Source organism: Geotrypetes seraphini, chromosome 16 (genome assembly GCF_902459505.1).
Source record: "Geotrypetes seraphini chromosome 16, aGeoSer1.1, whole genome shotgun sequence".
NCBI lineage: Eukaryota > Metazoa > Chordata > Amphibia > Gymnophiona > Dermophiidae > Geotrypetes > Geotrypetes seraphini.
The window spans coordinates 52,186,706-52,205,620 of NC_047099.1; the positions used below are offsets into that span (position 1 = coordinate 52,186,706).

General features: G+C 41.5%; 1 protein-coding gene across 1 annotated transcript; it reads right to left on the reverse strand.

Annotated features, from left to right (window-relative positions):
- Positions 1-810: 810 nt before the first annotated feature.
- LOC117350664 (E3 ubiquitin-protein ligase TRIM39-like) lies at positions 811-17,688 on the reverse strand. The gene is made up of 7 exons (XM_033925130.1): positions 17,249-17,688; positions 16,485-16,580; positions 15,815-16,045; positions 12,224-12,246; positions 10,024-10,133; positions 5,254-5,283; positions 811-4,155 (listed from the first exon to the last, which is right to left on the reverse strand). The coding sequence occupies exons 1-7, from the start codon at positions 17,651-17,653 to the stop codon at positions 3,623-3,625; spliced, it is 1,428 nt and encodes a 475-aa protein (XP_033781021.1). The 5' UTR covers positions 17,654-17,688; the 3' UTR covers positions 811-3,622.
- Positions 17,689-18,915: the final 1,227 nt, after the last annotated feature.

An 18,915-nucleotide genomic window follows, 5' to 3' on the forward strand; every position in this document is an offset into this window, starting at 1 on the left:
GAATACCATAGATGTTGTTATAATGCCTTATGGTCCTGGGTCCTTCTCTCGCTGGCTCACTAGCCCATCCACCAGGCTACTTTTGACACTTGTGTTATGCATCAATAGACTTTCATATACCAGGTGCTGCTGTTCTAGAAACAGGTATGTACTCTTTAAATATGATATTTGGGGGTTGGGAGGGTGTCTATGAGCATTAGGGGAGTGTGGGGGCTCATAACTTAATGCATGCAGTGGTAATCTGGTCAGATTGGGCACTTTTGAGGCACTTAGACACATCTCAAACAGGTCTAACTATGGGGCCTAAGTTCCATCTAGGATATCCTGGGAAAGCTTTGATTATCGCTGCAGGACGTCCAGTTTTAAGCCCGCCCATAACATACCTCTGAACACGCCCCTTTGAGCTGTGGACGCACAGCGGTTTAGAAGTCCCACTGGACGTTCAGAAAGTTGGTTTCAAAAATCGGCACTTAGGCGTCCTGGCTATTAGGACATCCAGGTGCCAACTTGGGTGGGTTTTTGGACATCTGGAAGTTTTGATTATGAGCCCCAGAGTATATATTTATCCCAATTAAAATTTCCAAATTAATAACGTTGCATTGCTTATTTGTAAACGGGTCTCTACTCTACCAGAGCCTTTCAGAAGCATAATTATGTTTAAATCTCTTTAATGTTGAACAAGTAACTGAGAACAAAGCAGGAAATATTCCAAGAAAAGAGCAACAAACATAAAATTTTCCTTTTTCTCCCACCCACCCAACCAACTGCCCACCCCCTTCGCCCCAACCTTCCCCCCACACTAACCCCCCAAGATACAACAATTCATATGGCTGACATCCAACTAGTACAAAGCATAGAAACCCAGGTAGCAAAACAGAATTCACTTAGAAGCTATAATTAACAAACAGTTTTTACTAATTATCAATAGTCAGCAAACACGCTCATAAACTCACCCCCCTCAACAATCTGTCCCTCCAAAGTGAAGTCCAGTGGGGGGGGGGGTGTGGCTTGGATGCCAACAAAGATGGACATGAGTGTGGGGGGGTCCCAGCTCTACAGTAATTATTTTGACTGAATTTAAACACATTCTGCTTGAAAATGTCTTCAGGAAAACAATCCCGTTTGGATTTTCAACCTAAGAGGCAAAAACATGACCCTCCCACACTCTCAAAGATCCCCCTTCCTAAGGAAACATCAGAGTAAGGGGAGGTAATGAATCAACTGAAGTTCATTACTGATTGGCTGGTGAAAATTTCTGTTACACTAACTGAAGTTAAAGAGGAAGTGGCAGGACTGTCTAGTCAGCTGCAAATCTCTAACACTAGAATGGATCAAATAGAGAAAAGGGTGGAAGCTATGGAGGAAGTCCTGAATCAAAGTAAAACTGATCACCTGACAATCAAAAGACTGGAAAGGGACTTGGAAGACAGCAATAACAGATCAAAAAGGAAAAACGTAAGGATTTTAGAACTTCCTGAAAATGTGGAGGGGAAAGATCCCATATCTCTTTTTTAGAGGAGATGATCCCTAAAATGCTACATATAAAGTTCAAACAACCATTTGAGAAGGAGGCTTGGACGATCATCTGTTGTTCTATTGTCCTTTGATACTCAACTTTTGGAAGTCAATATGGGAACAGATTAATACCATACTGGAATCATCAATTCCATTGACATATGAGGTAGTCATATGTGGAACATTATTGCATATTAAGCCCCCCATGGACCGCTATAAATGCCAGCTTTTCTTAATTATAACGGGATAGCGTAACTTGTAATTGGAAAAATTATCCTTTTTGGTGGGTGAATTTATGCTCAAGCTACAGGTATGATAAAATGAATGCTGACATGTTGGGGCATAGCAATTTATTTAAACTGGTTTAGGGGCCCGTTGACGTCTTTTTTTACTTCATTATACTTGTCTTTAATTTTTGTTTATTTCCACACACATCCAGGAAATCATACAATCCGCACACCAGGCAAGTTCTTCAAAGAACTTTATCAATCACCACAATCCACAGACCAAACCTACCATATCCACCTGCCTGGTGTGCGGATTGTGACAACTGATAAAGTTCTTTGAAGACCTTGCCTGGGGTGTGGATTGTGATGATTAATAAAGTTATTTGAAGAACTGGCCTGGTATGTGGATTGTGATGATTGGATAAGTTCTTTGAAGACTCTGTTTGAAGAGTAGTGTATGATTGGGTATCCTATGGATGATGTTATCAGGGGGGTGTATATCATGCAGTAACTGAATTCTGTGGCCATATTTGGATGACATATTGTAAGCAGTGTGAGAAAGCAAATGAATGAAATGTAGTTGGTGAGTAATTGAAGGGAATGATATAATACTGATAATTATTCATTGACATTCCCTTCCCAATAACTCTTATGTTGCTGTGTTTGCTTTGTTGTAGTTAAGGCACTTCCCCCATCCTGAGGAAGATACGAAACGTGTTGGTGGGGCTTAGTGTAACAGCGACATTGCACTAACAAAGCTAAGTTATCTAGGGGATAAGAAATGTTCAGTATATTACTTGAAAATGAATCAGAAAGAATGATAAATTATTGAAATGACTAAGAAAACATATGGAAGAGATAAAAATTCAATGAATTGAGATTTTGGAAATAACTTTAAGCATATTTATTTATTTATTAAAGAGCACAGAAACAGTATGAAAAATTAGAATTAGAAACAATGTGAAGAATAAAAAAGAAAAAAAAAGAGATTAGAATAGAATAGAGGACACATTTGGGTGAGCCAGTGACGAGTGCTACCACATTGTACTGCAGGAATCGACAAGCAGACAAGTGGCATTCTGAGATTCCCCTTGTGTCATTTAAAAGTATCATAAGCTGCTTCATAAAGCATGATATAAATTTAAACAATAGTTTGAAAAATCTTTGAGTGGATTGATATTATAGAGTGCCTAATAGGATTGTGACCCTGTACAACTCTTTCTTCACAATAACTGATCCCTAGAGCTGTTAATCACTAGCTTTTAACTCTGTTAAGTTCACTCAATTTGTACCATCTTTTAATCATTGTAAACCGCATAAAACTTCATGAGCCAGCGATATATAATTTGTTATTATTATTAGTTTTATAAAACATTTTCTTTTGAAACTGAGTTTGCAGGCCCCTTTGAAATTCTAGAAATCACGCCCCAAAATACAATGAATCCCTGACCCAAAGAGCTTACAATCTATATTAATATTACTCTGCCCCTAGAGGACTATTGATGTGGATATATGAGCACATTGTAACCATAACAAATGTATGCAAGGACAATGAGGACTGACAAGCAGAAGAGTGAATGGAAAATAACTAATATTCCTTTTATTACTGTTTCAGTAAAAAAAAAAAAAAAACCACCTCAGAAAGTCTTGTGGTTATTTCAGGGCCAGCGATCTCTCAGAAAGCGGTGAAGTTCTTTCCTTCTGTCCTTCCTTTCCAGACGAGGGTCACTCGTAGTTTCTAAGGGGCTGGTGATGGATGTAGAGGGGTCCTTTGTGGGATGAGGTATCAATGGGGGGAAAATGGTAACAATGGAGCTTGTTAGTGAAATCTTAAATCTTAAATGCTAGCGACGTCTCTTGTAGACGGTTATTAGATTCTCTCAGTCCCAGGCTGGCACTCGACGGATTCTCAGAGGTTCTCCAAAATAAACCCAGAGAAAAGGTCGGATGGTCCCTGTGAAGGTGTCGGTGAAGGTGAAGAGATGAGATCTATTGTCTGCGTTGTAAAACGAGACCTTTCCTGCCTCATAGTCCAGGAAAATCCCCACTGCCCAGGGTCTCTCGCTTAGGGAAAGATGAATCTCAGGGGAGGTGAGGGCTATGTATTTATCACCCAACCCCTGCACTATCCAGTATCCCCCCTCAGGTGACCATCTGATCACCCCCTTCCTCCTGACGGACTCTTTACACACTCCCAATATCCAGTTCCCATCCCCCACCCCCACCTCCACCTCCACCTCCCAGTAGTGTCTCCCCGAGGTGAAGCCCTGACACCCCAGGACACAAACTCCAGTATCAAATCTCTCGGGATTGTCCGGCAGATCCTGTCTTCTGATTCCCCTTCTAACACTTTTCTGATCCTCAGACAGGACGAGAACAGGATGAGCAGTTCCAGGATCCAGAGTCACATCCACTGCAGAGAGGAGATACATTAATAAACATCAGCTCATGCTCATTGGCTCCCAACATACCCAACTCCAATTCTCATTGGCTGGATTCTCAATCACTCACTAAGTCTACAACAGCAGCTCTGCTATTGGCAGCCTCATAGAGCCCACTGATCCTATTGGATGTCAGATGGTCAGCGTTCCCATTGGGCTGAGCGTATTCATACGTGCCTGTAACTCACAGCCCTACTGGCCCTTTGCGTCCAATCACATTCACTTACATAAAGCAGCTCTGAGGGACTATTTTTTCTCAGCAGCGGAAGGACACATTTGCACAGACAAACCCTGATCTTCACCACCTTATTCTTTCCTTCCCATTTTACTTTACTCATTTGATTTTTCATCTGAGTCATTCACAACAGAAATACAACTATCCAGCTGCAAGTTCATAATCAACAGCAACAAAACCAACATCTCTCCTATTCCTCAGTTTTCTTTTTAATGACTCTGCAACACCTAGAAAGGACCTTCTTAAATGTATAATTCAGAGCAACTTCACCTTCATCCACTGATACATTGTTTTATGATCATTTACTGCAAAAACAATGGAATATAAAGCTCAAAATGGAAGAACAATTACAGAAAAAACACATCCTGAGCTTTCTATGGCACTTTCACTGTGCAGTGATATTGGGACCTGGATTTATTTCTACCTTCCCCTCAAATTAATTATTTCTAGTCCTTAATTCTACCCATTCTGCCTGATTAAATTCCACCGTCCCAATTATCTGGGGATATTAAGCGCCACTTTAATGGGAAGTGTTGCATAATACCAGCAGAGACCAATGCAGCACTAGACGGTTAATACTAAGGGGGTCCAGGTATCTGAATTATGAGATTACAGTGAGGAATAATTACAGAGGGAAAGTCACGTTGATAATTCGGGGCCAAACTAGAGTTTTTAGCATCAGTCGCGGAGGTATCAGCTCAGACGCTCATAGGAATTCTATGAGTATTGCAGCTATTACTTTGGCGGCTCTGGAGGAGGTCAGTCCCTGTGTACAATTAGGTAACATAGTAGATGACGGCAGATAAAGACCTGAATGGTCCATACAATTAGTTACCTGCATATCTGCCATATTCCATGTACCAATCTGAAATAAAACAAAGACATGTCAAATAAGAAAAATTAATACAATCATAGAATAAAAATATGTATTTAATTTTTAGTAGGACTTAATTTCAGGAGATTTGGGAGTCATTAACAAAATATTGTAATGATTGAATATTATTTTTCCCCTTAAAAATGCACTTCCAGGATGGGGGGTGAGGGGAAAGGTTTTTTGATTTGAATATTAAATAAGGTATATAGGAATGGGGTTTATGGTAGGTTATCTTGAATTTAAAGAATGTTATTGATTAGGGGGGAGGGGGGATAAATTCTGATATGGATTTTAACAGAACATTTGTATCTGAGTTTAAAATGTTATAAATGCTGTTACACTTATTGTAAGTTTTTTACAAATGAATACAGAATTGGAAAAAAAAAAGAGTAGGAGTTACCAAGGTTTTTGAATTCTGATTCTTTATAGATAAGATAAAATAAGAAATAGACAAATGTTAGTTTCTAGTTTATAAAAAATATCTATCACTGATCTGATGACATTTCCTCTATTACAAAGGAAACATAATATTTTTAAGGATCTAGAGCGGTCTGCATTCATTTTTAAGTTGGACTTTGGATTCTAATGAGCTTAAGAAGAGTCACCAAATAGTTTCCCACGTGAGGCCATGACACAGCTGACCAGTACATGTCAGTGACATCCATTCCCTCCAGCCCACCTTCAAACTCCATTGCAGGGTATCCTCAAGGCTGTGAGCATTTTCCAAATGCATCCCTTTATGTCCACTGAGAAATGTCTTGTCCTTCAAGCATGTGGTTCATCCCCCTCACCCACTTTCCCCTTTCTGTTCTCAGAGTAGCAGAAAAGAAAAAAACCCCAGAAAGACAAAGGTCTCCAGGGGCTGCCATTATCCCCCAGGCCTTGCACTAATGAACACTGATCCAGAGAATAATCTTAAATAACTATTTACCAAAAATGATGGAAAATAACTGGGTCAGCAGTTCCTGTCCACTCCCTCAAGTTGTATCTGGGCTAATTCTATATTTTGTCAGCGTCCCAAGGCTGATACGGTGGTATCTGTGTTATTCTTCATCCACTAGTCTGGACCTCAATAGAAGATTCCTTCCTGAAAATCTGTCCTGTCCTGAAATGCAACTGTTTATCTGATTTTATTTATATGGATAATATGAAATACTCATTAAACTACACAGGATGATGAGATGACAGTGGCCAGAGGAATAGTGGACTTTGGGATACTGATTGTCTCTGGTGGGGTTGGAGGTGGAAAGTGAGCGAGCAGAGATGCTAAGTTAGCTGGTTCCAGAAGGGAGACTTTTTGGCCAGTCCTGGGTTTGAGTTCACATCTCAAAACAAAAAGAAATAAAGATCTGGAGCAGGGATCTCAAAGTCCCTCCTTGAGGGCTGCAATCCAGTCGGGTTTTCAGGATTTCCCCAATGAATATGCATTGAAGGCAGTGCATGCACATAGATCTCATGCATATTCATTGGTGAAATCCTGAAAACTCGACTGGATTGCGGCACTCAAGGAGAGACTTTGAGACCCCTGATCTGGAGGTAGGGGAGAGGATGAGGGAATAAACACCAGAGGGCTGAGGATCATGTGAAATATTACGGAATAAGAGATGAAGGCAAGGATAAATGGGAAGACAAACTACTGTGGCCAAAACAGCAAACAGAGTGTTAGGAATTGTTAAGAAAGGAACAGAAAATACCATAATGCCTCTGCTTTATTCCGAGGTGAGACAGTGCCTTGAATATTGTGTGTAATTCTGGTTGCCCCATCTCAAAAAAGCTAGAGTAGAATTTGGAAAGGTATAGAGAAGTGCAACCAAAATGATTAAGAGGATGGACGGACTCTTGTATGAGGAAAGGCTAAAGAGGCTGGGACTTTCATCTTGGAGAAGAAATAGCTATCCTGAATAACATGGAATGGGCAAACCCAAATCAAGTGTTTACTCTTTCAGAAAGTACAAAGATCAGGGGACACTCACGAAGTTATATATTAGCACTTTTGAAGCAAATAGGAGCAAATTTTTTTTTCATTCAACACACAGTTAGACGTTGGAACGGAGATGACAGGACTCCCGCGGGGATGCTGCTGGGGTTCCCCTTGGGTCGCCGGGATCCTATGAGGCCCCCCTAGTGGTTTTAGGAATCCCATGGGGTTAAAGGCAGCTCAAGCCAAAGGGCTCGAATATCTTGGTGCGCGCGCCTCCTTTTACTGCCCTCCATCTGGCTCCTCTATACAGCGTGTAGTGCTCCCAGCACGCTACCCATAGCCACCGCAGAAGTCTTCCCCCAATGTCAGAGCTGACGTTGGAGGGAAGGCTTGGCCCTGCGAAGAAGTGCAGCTGGGAAGAGAATAGCTCCGGTATAGTCTTGCGGGAGGGAGGCAGAAAAGGAGGGGGCGAGTGAGCATGAGCGCACATTGAACCAGGAAGGGAGCACGTTGGGTCATGGGAGTGGCCCAAACCTGGCACACAGAAGGGAGGAAGGAAGCGTGTTTTTGGACACAGAAGGAAGGAAGGGGCATGAACTTGGGAAATAGGATGGAGGGAGAGAAAGAGATGCTGAGGTGGGGGAGGGAATAGAAAGGGAGAATTGTTGGTCATAGGGAGGGAGGGAGGTACAGATGCATAGGGAAGAGAAAGATGAGAGAGAGAAATGTTGTGATGGAGAGAACACTGTGGGACAGATTGAAAGGGATGCAATGTTGGACATAGTGGTGAAAGGAATGGAGGGAGAGATGTGGCATGGTGCTGGAGAGGGGTGATAGAAGGAGTAATGCTGGCCATGGGGCTGGTGGGCAGGGTTGAAAGATGCTGTACATAGTCCAGGGGATGAGAGAGGGATAAATGCTGGACCACGGTAGGAGGAACCAATGATCAGCAACAGAAGAATTTGCAGAAGACAGGAAACCAGAAAAAAAGAGAAACTGGGACCAACTTGATGGAAAAATAAGTTTCCAGACAACAAGGGTTAACAAACAGGAATTTATTGATTGAAATATTTTAGCTTTGGGAAATGGATATAGCAGATGTCTTTGCATTGTGTTCAAAAGAAAAGGAAATGCATTTCTGGTTTTATTTCTGCAGTCCTGACTCTTGCTGTGGCTGGTGGGGATCCCCAAGCACCGCCAGCTGAGGATCTCCTCCAAAGACAGACAGAACTCCACTCCACCAAACGCAGCAGTCGCTGGCAGCATCCCTGAGCCACTCAGGTGCCATCATCTGTGACTTAGGGATGCTACTGCTGCCTGCCAAGCTTGGTAAAAGGAACCCCCGGCCAACTGCAGAGGAAGTCCTCAGCTGACAGCTTGGGGGTCCTCATCAGCTGAGTATTTCTATTTTATATTTATATTAGAGGCTCTGGTAGAAACCTGTTTACAAAGTATGTATTCTTCCCAATTAATATTTCCAAATTAATAAAGTGTCTCTGCTTATTTGTAAATGGGTCTCTACCAGAGCCTTTAATTCAGTAGCTTAGTTAAATGAAATAACTACTTCTGAAGTTTAGAGCGACGGGCACGGACGGGTTTGATTCCAGTGGGGACAGGCGAGGATGGTTTTGTTTCTTCTGAGGATGGGCAGGGACGGGCTTGATTTCTGTCCCCGTGCAACTCTCTACTCTGGAACATTGCAAAACATTTCATTTCTAGACCGCAAAACCTCTACGATCGAAGCGGTTTTTAAAGCAAGAGACTGAATAACATCAGTGAATTACAGATTAATCATTATCGCTATTAATTTCCTAGAAACCTCACAAATAAAAGTTGATTTAAAGTGTATTTACGAACTCAACAGCACAAACAAATTAGGTAACTCTATCCTAACTGGGTGCCTGATAAGCAAACAATCGTTTTAAGAACTTCTTATAAATGCAACCTCAAACAGAAGGTTTTTAATATTGCTGGACAATGTTAATGTAGCTGGGTTTTAAAAACGTTTGGACAAATTCTTGGAGGAAAAGTCCATAAACTTTAGGAAAGTCACTCTTTCCCGTGGGGGTAAATAGCATGCAACCTCTCTATTTTCGGGGGGATCTACCAACTACTTTAGTTGCCAGTTGATGGAACTTGGATCTGATTTAGTTGGCAGTTGTTATGTTCTTAGTGTAGAGAGATGGACTGAAAAAGGGATAACCAGTGGAGGGTCCTAAACCCAACAGAAATTCTCTCTCCCTGGACACAGTCAAGGAGTTTGCTCAACACTCACACAGCTGGCTTCTATGACCAGAGGATGCTGGAGCAGCCACATTTAATCTGGATATTCAATGGTGAAAATCTGGGATTAAACTCAGCCCCTGGCTGACAGTGTTTAAAAAAATACTGTGCACAATGGGTCTGAAGGGAGAGAATGGATTCAGGATTACAAGCAGATGCACATCCAAGGTGGGGGGAGAAGGGTGGGGGGGTATTTTGGTTTTCTTATGAGTGCATCCCTAAGTGGAGAGGGGGGGTTATTATATGTCTTCTTATGTTTGATGAAAGTCATTGAATATAGGGGTGGGAGGGTTATGGGATCTGAATTTAATTTTAATAGGATATTAAGTGATGTATTTAAATATATATTGATGTTATATGCTGTTGCACTTATTGTAAGTTTTAAAAATGAATAAAGAATTAAAAAAAAAGAGATCTCTCATCTAAACAGACAGACTCTGCATCTGTACCCGATACAATCCACACTGTGCCTATTAATCATTTAATAATCTACTAAAACCAAACGAGACAGAGTGTTTCTTCTTTACCTCTATATCCTTTGACCAGTTTCTTCAGTTGCTGAGGATAGCTCAGTAGGAAACCCATTACCAGGTCAGTAGAAACAGCCTTTGGTTCTGGAAACTTCATCTTTCGACATCTATGGGTAAGAGAATCAGTGGGATTATTCGGACATCATTCCTCCTGGATACAGGAACATAAGAAAAGCCCTGAGGAGTCGGACCCAGCTCCAGTGAGCCTAGAAGGGGAGTGTGACCCTGGGCAAGTCCCTTAATCCCTCCATTGCCCCAGGTACATTATTAGATAGATTGTGAGCCTGAAGGGAGAGACAGGGGAAAATGCTCGTGTATCTGAATAAATTCATGTAAACCATTCTGAGCTCCCTTAGAAAACTGAATAAACAAACAAATCCTGTCTCTGACACTGGCCAATCTGGGGTAGCTGCAAATTCCAAAAAGATATTTTTCTTATATCTCATTTCCAGCTCTGGCTTCCTGCTAATTATTAATGGACTTTTCCTCCAGGAATCTGTCCAAACCTCATCCCACTATTTCAGCTGCTTTGACCACATCCTCCAACAACTGTCCAGCAATGTAAAAATCTGAGGCTCTAGATTCTTCTAAAAGAATTAGCTGAAATGAAGACATATCTAATAGGCCCTTTGAAGTCAAAAAAGAGCACAGGAGTAGGAGTGATGAATCACGTTCTTGCCACTGTGTAAAAGATTAATGGGGGGGCTGGAAAGGGTGAAGTTTTGGGAGGGGGGCCTCTGGCTGGAAGAGGGTTGATACTGAAATGGACGATGCTATGGAGGGGGTAACATTGGAAGAGGCTGATGATTGGGGGAACTCTCTGGAAGGGAGTTCATGCTTGGGGGAGGAACTAGTGTTGGGGGTGCTAGGATTGGCAGGGGGCTGCTGGCGGAGATAGAAATCTACTATTTGGATTTGACTAGCAGAACAAGAAGGAAACAACTAATTTTCCCATCCCGATTCTCCTTTCCTCTCAGTAATGGATTAATTCCTGTCCTTTCAAAAAGTACAAAGTCAAGGGGAGATACAATTAAATTATATTGAAATATTTTTTCATTCAACAAATAGTTAAGTTTCCGAGATCATTGCCAGAGAATGTGGTAACGGCAGTTACGGTAGCTTGGTTTAAGAAAGGTTTGGACAGGTTCTTGGAGGAAAAGTCCATAGTCAGCTATTGAGGCAGAAATGGGGGAAGCCACTGCCGTCCCTGAGATCACTAGCATGGAATTTTGCTACTATCTCGGTTTCTGCCAGATATGATGGACCTGGATTGGCCACAGCTGAAAACAAGAAACTGGGCTCGATGGACCATTGGTCTGACCCAGTTTGGCTATTCTTCTGTACTTAGGAACAACAGAAGAGGGCCGGACTGAAAGAAGAGTTCTTTCAACACATACAGACACATCTTGAGTACCAATGAAGGATGTCAACATGAGAAAGATTAATGATCTGATAAACTGTTGAGTCTTCCACACTTAAGTGTGAGGCTAGAGAAACTGGGCCTCTCTACTCCCTTGAAAAGAGAAGACTGAGAAGGGACATGATCGAAACATTCAAGATATTGAAGGAAATTGACTTAGTAGAGAAAGAGAGATTGTTCACCCTCTCCAAGGTGAAGAGAACAAGAAGGCACTCGCTAAAGTTAAAAGGGAAAAGATTCCGTACAAACGTAAGAAAGTTCTTCTTCACCCAGAGAGTGGTAGAAATCTGGAACGCTCTTCCAGAGGCTGTTATAGGAGAAAACACCCTTCAGGGATTCAAGGAAAGGTTAGATAAGTTCCTACTGGAACAGAACATACGCAGGTAAGGCTAGACTCAAATTGGGCATTGGTCTTTGACCTAAGGGTCGCCATGTGAGCGAACTGCTGGGCACGATGGACCACTGGTCTGACCCATCAGCGGCAAATCATATGTTTTCTAATCAAACCTGTCGCAAGATATTTGAAATTTCAGGAATAACTATTTTTCAGATCACAAGAAATGAGATAAAGGTGTGCAATCATTTGAACTAGGATTGAGATCCCAGCACCACATCCCTGGACTAGTAAGAAAGTTATTGAGGGAGAATGATGGGGAACAGGATCTCTAATGAATTCATGGCAGAATCTATAAAGTTCTTAGAATATCGTTCTGATGAATTTGTGCTTGAATCGACAGATATGTTTGTGAAGCCCAGAAGAAGTTGGTGTCACGGTACCTGCTCAGGGCGTTCTTCATGTCCTAGAGGAGAAATGAGACAGAAAAAATTACTAGTTAGGTTTCACCGTTTATATTTCAAGTTTCAAGTTTTATTTATATTTGATTAATCGCTTAATTAAAATTGTTTCTAAGCGAGTTACAATATATGAAAGTAACATATAATTAAACTTAATATTAAAATAAAACGACATACAGGATATTAAAAAAAACTAGCAATTTATACAATGGATACAATATAAAAAAATAAATTTACATAATGAGTATAACTGATGAACTAATAAAGTTATACAGTGAGAAAGGAAAGATAAACATAAAAAGGGAAGAGTTAGGAAAGAAAGTAAGGGAAAGTAGAAGTAAGAGAAAGAAGAAGAGCTCAATAGCAATTTATAAGTTGAAAGCATCCTTAAATAAAAAGCTTTTTAAATTTTTTTTTTAATCGTTTAAGTTATTTTCATCTCTTAATTGTAGAGATAATGAATTCCAGAGTTGTGGTGCTGATACAGAGAACATATCCTGTCGACGGATTCCAATAATTTTTAAGGAGGGAATCGTTAAGAGTTTTTGGTTAGTTGATCGAAGAGAACGTGAAGTACTATATGGAATAAGCACTTTATTAATGAATTGAGGTTCGTTAGTATCAAGAGTTTTGAACGTTAGTAATAAAATTTTATAAGTAATACGATGATTGATGGGGAGCCAATGAGATTTAATCAGAAAGGGAGTGACATGATCATATTTTTTACCTTTATAAATGAGTTTAACGGCAGTATTTTGAATAATTTGTAAGCGTTTCTTTTCTTTTTGTGTAATATTTAACAATAGAGAATTGCAATAATCAAGTTTAGAAATGATTAATGAGTGGAGTAAAATGTTTAGGGATTTTGGTTCTAAAAACTTAGAAATTGACCGAATTAAACAAAGTCTAAAGAAACATGATTTAACAGTATTATTTATATGATCATGATAGGAAAGGTTGTTGTCGATAATGACACCAAGTATTTTTAAAGATGATACAAGCTCAATAGGAATATTGTCGAGAATGAAGGGAGCACACAGATTAATTCCTTGTTTCCATGTAAATAGTAAAGCCTTAGTCTTTTGTATATTTAGGGCTAACATATGAGAGGTAAGCCATTGTTGAACTTTTTCTAATTTGAAATTAATTTGCTGTAAATCTTCTTTATTTTCTGGATCAATTGGGTGAATGATTTGTATGTCGTCTGCATAACTAAAAGTGGTAAATCCTATAGATTGACATAAAGTCAGCAGATGAGATAAAAAAATGTTGAACAGTAAAGGTGATAAAATAGATCCTTGTGGGATACCATAATTAAGAGTATAAGACTTAGAAGTAGAATTGTTAAAGGTATTCCATAGTATATCATAGTGCATCAGGAATTTTGGAGGTAGGTGGGGAGGGTCCAGGGAGTCCATTAGATCAGTCCTTTTCAACCACAGCTTTAGGACACACTGGTGTGCCTTGGGAGTGACAGCTAGAGATTTGGCTAGGCATAAATTTGGAAGAACGGAGGGGCAGCTGAGAAGCTCTACTTCAGGAAGCAGGTGAAAGCCTTTAATACATAGGGTGACGGACCACACGCTCATTCTGCACCAGAACTAGCTTGCCACACTATGGGGCTGATAATCGATATAGAAATACGTCTAAAAACCGTCCTAAATCGGCACTTGGACGATCAGTAACATAAGTCGACCAAGTGCTGATAATCAAACCGGGTTTTGGACGTATCTAAAAACAACTTAAGCCGTCACAGTGCTGCAGTACGTCCAGAGTTAAAAGGGGCATTTCAGGAGGTGTGTCGAGGGCGGGAATTGGACTTAGTCATACTGTATGTATAACCAAAAGTATCGCAACACTGCCTAGATGGAACTTGGATGTTGTGATTTAGGCCATCTAAAACCAGGTCTAAGTCACAAGAAGGTATCCAAAGTGATCAGATAACCACTGCAGGGACAAAGTACAGACCCCCACATACTGCCCAAGTGATCACTGACCCCTCCCCCCCATAAAAATCATAATAACAACTTTACATATCTGCCTCCAGAACATCAGCACCTGGCAGCCTGGCATAGGAAAGCCTATTAGAGCTGCACAGCGGTGGCTTAAGTGGTCTTGGGGGTGGGTTAGTGAACTATGGAGAGGAGGACCCAGGCCCATAAACCACTCTAATCACTGCATTCATGGTGAAACAAGTGCACCCCCCAAAAAAACCCCAAACCCCTTTTGTACTGCCATATAAATGGCACCTGCAGCCATAAGGGCTATTGGGGTGGTAGTTAGGTGGGCCTAGTAGGTTCTGGGGGTGTTTGGGGAGCCTCACCATGACCTATAAGGGAGTTGTAGTGAGATGTTTATGTGGTACCGTTTTTGTGAAGTTCACCTCAGTGCCCTGTAAGGTACCCCACTACTTTGGTGCCAATATCTGGGTGTCCAGTTCATCACTTTTCAGGCTCCTTCTGCGCCCCAAAAATCTTTTTTAGGCGTTTTTGACTTGGACGAATTTGTGGTCGAAAATGGGGTATAAGAATGGACGACTTAGTGGCCTGGAAGATCAGACGGCTGGACGTACAGTTAGATGATTTCAAAAAAAATAATATTGGATACATTTTTCAAAAATGGACCTTTTCCCATGTCCGACTGTTGGCGACTTGCGACTTAGGCCAAAACGGACTTAGACGTTTCTTTTGATTATGTCCCTCCACCTAAATTATTTCCTTATACCTTGTTCAACTGTATAATCAACTTGCCTGAGTTTAGCCTCCATCTGTCTATCCCAATGGACCCATCTTGTCCCCATCTAATAACTGCACCTGGCCCCTCAGCTTTAGGATAAGCTTTATTAGGGTTATATCTATGTTATCTGAATGGTTTGATGTGTACTTATAAGTTCTTTCATACGTATTATGCTGAAATTGTATAATTTCTCTCACATTTGAATTTCAGTGTTGTTATATTTTTGAAACTGTTTCATGGTAGTCTAATAAGTTTTAATTTCCTGATTTTGAGTTTACCTCACTTTTTGTATTTGGTTTTGTTTTGTTTTTTTACTACTTTTACGCTATTAACAAAATTGTAAGATTTATGTTAAATTGTGCTTGTTCTACCCTGCCTTGGGTGAATCTCTTCATAAAACCAGTTAATAAATCCCAATAAATAAGTTCAAATCCTACTAATGTTTAGGGGAGACACTTAGGCCCCCTTTTATTAAACCACGATAGCGGTTTTAAACGCAGGGAGCCGCGCTGCTCCCGATGCTCATAGGAACTGAATGAGCGTCAGGGGCAGCAACACCACAGCTCCCGACACTAAAAACCACTAGCCTGGTTTAGTAAAAGGGGCCTTAAACTTTCCCTTATTATTTAGATGTTATATGTGTTGTAACACCTTTATTGAAGCTGATGCAAACCGCTCAGAATTGACTCCCCAATCATTAGTAGCGGTATAGAATCTTCCAATAACACCCTATATATAGCAAAAGCCAAAATATCATTAGAAATCATAAGGATACTTATACCCCGATTCCTCCTGGCAGATCTGAAACCTCCTCAGAAATCTATTTATTAATCTCACCTTCAGTAGCTCAATGGCCGGCTGCTGACTCTTGTCCTCCATCTCGGAGATCAGCTGTTTGAGGGAGTCCATTTCCTCTTCTAGCCTGGTCACATTTTCATCCATTCTCTGGAGAATCATATTCTCTTCGTCCTCCAGTTTTGAAAGAATGATCTGCTTCTTTTCATTCAGGAATTGGTGCAACTCCTCAAACTCAGACTCAATTTTCTGTCTCTGGATCTCTGTCTCACTCTGGATTAAACAAAGATAGAAGTGTCAGCTACAATGGAGTTTGTATATTGCACAAAGCTCTAGATTCAAATCCAACCATGAATAAAAAATCTCTCTGGTTACCAGAGTCCTGCTAAGGTTTGTCTCACCAGAAGATCCGCAATAAAAAACTGTATTCTGGGGCTCTCAGGAGCCAATCAAAAGTTACAGATAAGAAATGATTAATTTATATAATTAAATTATGTAATTTATATTAATTACATATAGAGGTGAGAATTCCCTTTCACTAAACAGGAGATTTTTTTTTTAAAGACATTTCCCTGACTACTAGGTAGAAATATACAGATTCAGAATCTGCCTATTGCATCCTTTTCTCTTACTGATCTGATTCAGGGACTGATGTAGTGAGAGGATCAAAGTCCCTTCAGACACTGGCTAAGAAGGAGACGCAGACACCCACCCTCAGCTCTTCTGCTCTCTCCTCTTCATCAGATTTAAACTTCTGAAGATCTTCCAGCTGCTTTCTCAGAGGCTCCAGATGAATTATAATATTTTCCTGTAAATATTAACATTTTTGGATAGAATTTGACTATTATTATTATAAGCAGTTTCAGATGAGTGAATGGCGTATGAACGGGTCAGTATTTGGGGGTGGCACAGAATATCGGGGCTTCCAAAAGTTACCTGGTAACAGCGATATACGGCCTCCCAGCCAGATAGAGTTAGGAAAGTTTGTTATGGGCTAAATATCACAGCTTCTGAGTAAACCCCCGGGACAGCCCCGACTGCTGCTAGACTCCCCCAGCACTAATTGTGCAGTCACGGAGGTGGGATCTCAGTAGCCCTCTCCCATAGTCCCAGGTGGCCAGCTGAGCACCTTTTCACCAGGTACCAACTTCTCTTACCCAGGTACATGGCTCTGAATACTGGGCTCTTAGGTGCTAATTGTAAATGTTAACATCCTATGAGTTATGCCCATATTCCCCCTTGCAGTTACCTGGTAAGCAATTTTTGCTCAGACTTTCTGGAACTATGCCCAGCATTTACCCCTGGGCCAATATTCTGTACCCTACACTTCTAGAACTGTCCTTTTAGATTCTAAGCCTCCCAGGGACAGGGAAATCTTCCATTAGAAAGGTCTGTAATACATGGAAATGAATCCTGCACCTCCTTAATGGAAACTGCTATGTGTGATCTGTGACCCCCCAGGAAACTGACCCCTACCTTGTATTCTTGTACAGCCTCCTTTATGGGGATCACAGTGTGAGATCTGTGATCCCGGGACTCTCTGCAAATAACACAAATTGCTTTCTGATCCTTTTCACAGAACAGCTTCAGCCTCTCTTCATGCTCCTGGCACAGATTCTCCTCTTTTGTGCACTGAGAAAGCTTTTTCACCATTTCTGTGACATTTACCAGCTGCCTGTTTGCTCTGAGGTTTCTGTGCTGAGAGGTTTCACTGCACTGGGGACAGGGGAAGTTTGTGTCCTTCCCCTGCCAGCTCTGGGTGATACAGGAGCGACAGAAGTTATGGCCACAGTCTAAAGACACTGGATCTGTGAAATAATCCAGGCAGATAGAGCAAGAAACTTCTTCTCTCAGACTCTCAGTAAGGTTTGCAGCAGCCATGGTGCTTCCAGGAAACGAAAAGCAAGAACTTAGTTTCTGTTTCGTTTTCTAACCACCAGTGAGTTTGAAAACAAGGCAGGGCCTCTCTGGGGAGGATCTGAAGAGTGCTGGGTGGCTGCCCTGCCTCATACTTCCCAGTTCCTCCCTTCATTCCCAGTGAAAGAGATCCAGAGGGTCTGGGAAGAGTTTCTTCTATAGAAGGTTGGATTTAGGGGTGGGAGAGAAGAGATCTCAGGTTGTTAAAAGGAGGAAGATGCAGATCAGGGGTGAGACTAGGAGAAGCATCAAGGATGAAAAATATACCTGGAATTTGAGAAAACTGGCAGGTACTCTTCATCTCTGATGTTTCAAGTCCCATCCTGATCTGCCTCTTCCTCCTTTGTTCACAGGTCCTCTCCTGTGCTACCCGCTGAAGGGTTACAATCTGGTATGGTGCATCAGCCTCTACATTAATAAGTAATCTCCTGGTCTCATGGGACTAGTTTTGAGAGATTTTGTAGTTCTCATCGTAAGACTTGTTGGAAAATACATTTTATAAATGCACTTCCTGCTTTGTTTCAACTTCCTGTTTCCGCGTAGGTGGGACTTGCAGAGGGAAGGCCCTACGCCAGCAGCTTTTCTTAATTGCTGCAGAGTGGTTGAAGAGGGCCTGCTGGTGGAACGGAGAGGGTCAGATGCAGGACTTCCTGGGAGCAGGGGAAGAAAGAGGGACATGGGACTAATTTTCTAATGGGCAGGTGTGGGGCTAGAACGGTGAGGGAAGCAGTAAGCATCCCCCTATGATCTGTACACATGGCAGGCCACACCCTGCTGGTATAACACTGCTGAGGTGAAGGATCCTGTTAGCCTGTAGTTCCTAAGACAAAGAAAGAGACTGATAGGAAGCTAAATTAAAAGAAGAGCTGTGAGAGGAGGAGACAGGGAGAAAAGGGGAAACGGTGGTATTCTCACCCTTCCTGTACTCACTGGTGTAAATGAAGTATTTTATGGAAAGAACATGGGAATGAAGTGTGCCAGAGGCGGGGATGGAGTTGGGCCAGGGCGGAGTGGCCTGTATTAAAAAGGGGTCCCCTTGGCAACTTTGGAAGATGTGAGAGGACTGGAGGGGGAAGATCAGGGAACAGTGGAGGGCAAAGGAGAGAGGATCAGAGCAGACAGGCAGGCTCTGGAGAGGGAAGAAAGGAGTTCAGACGTCTGGGGGGATCCCACCAAAGGCTACCCTGGTTCTTCATTTTGCCACATCCAAGGGATGCCAACTCCTT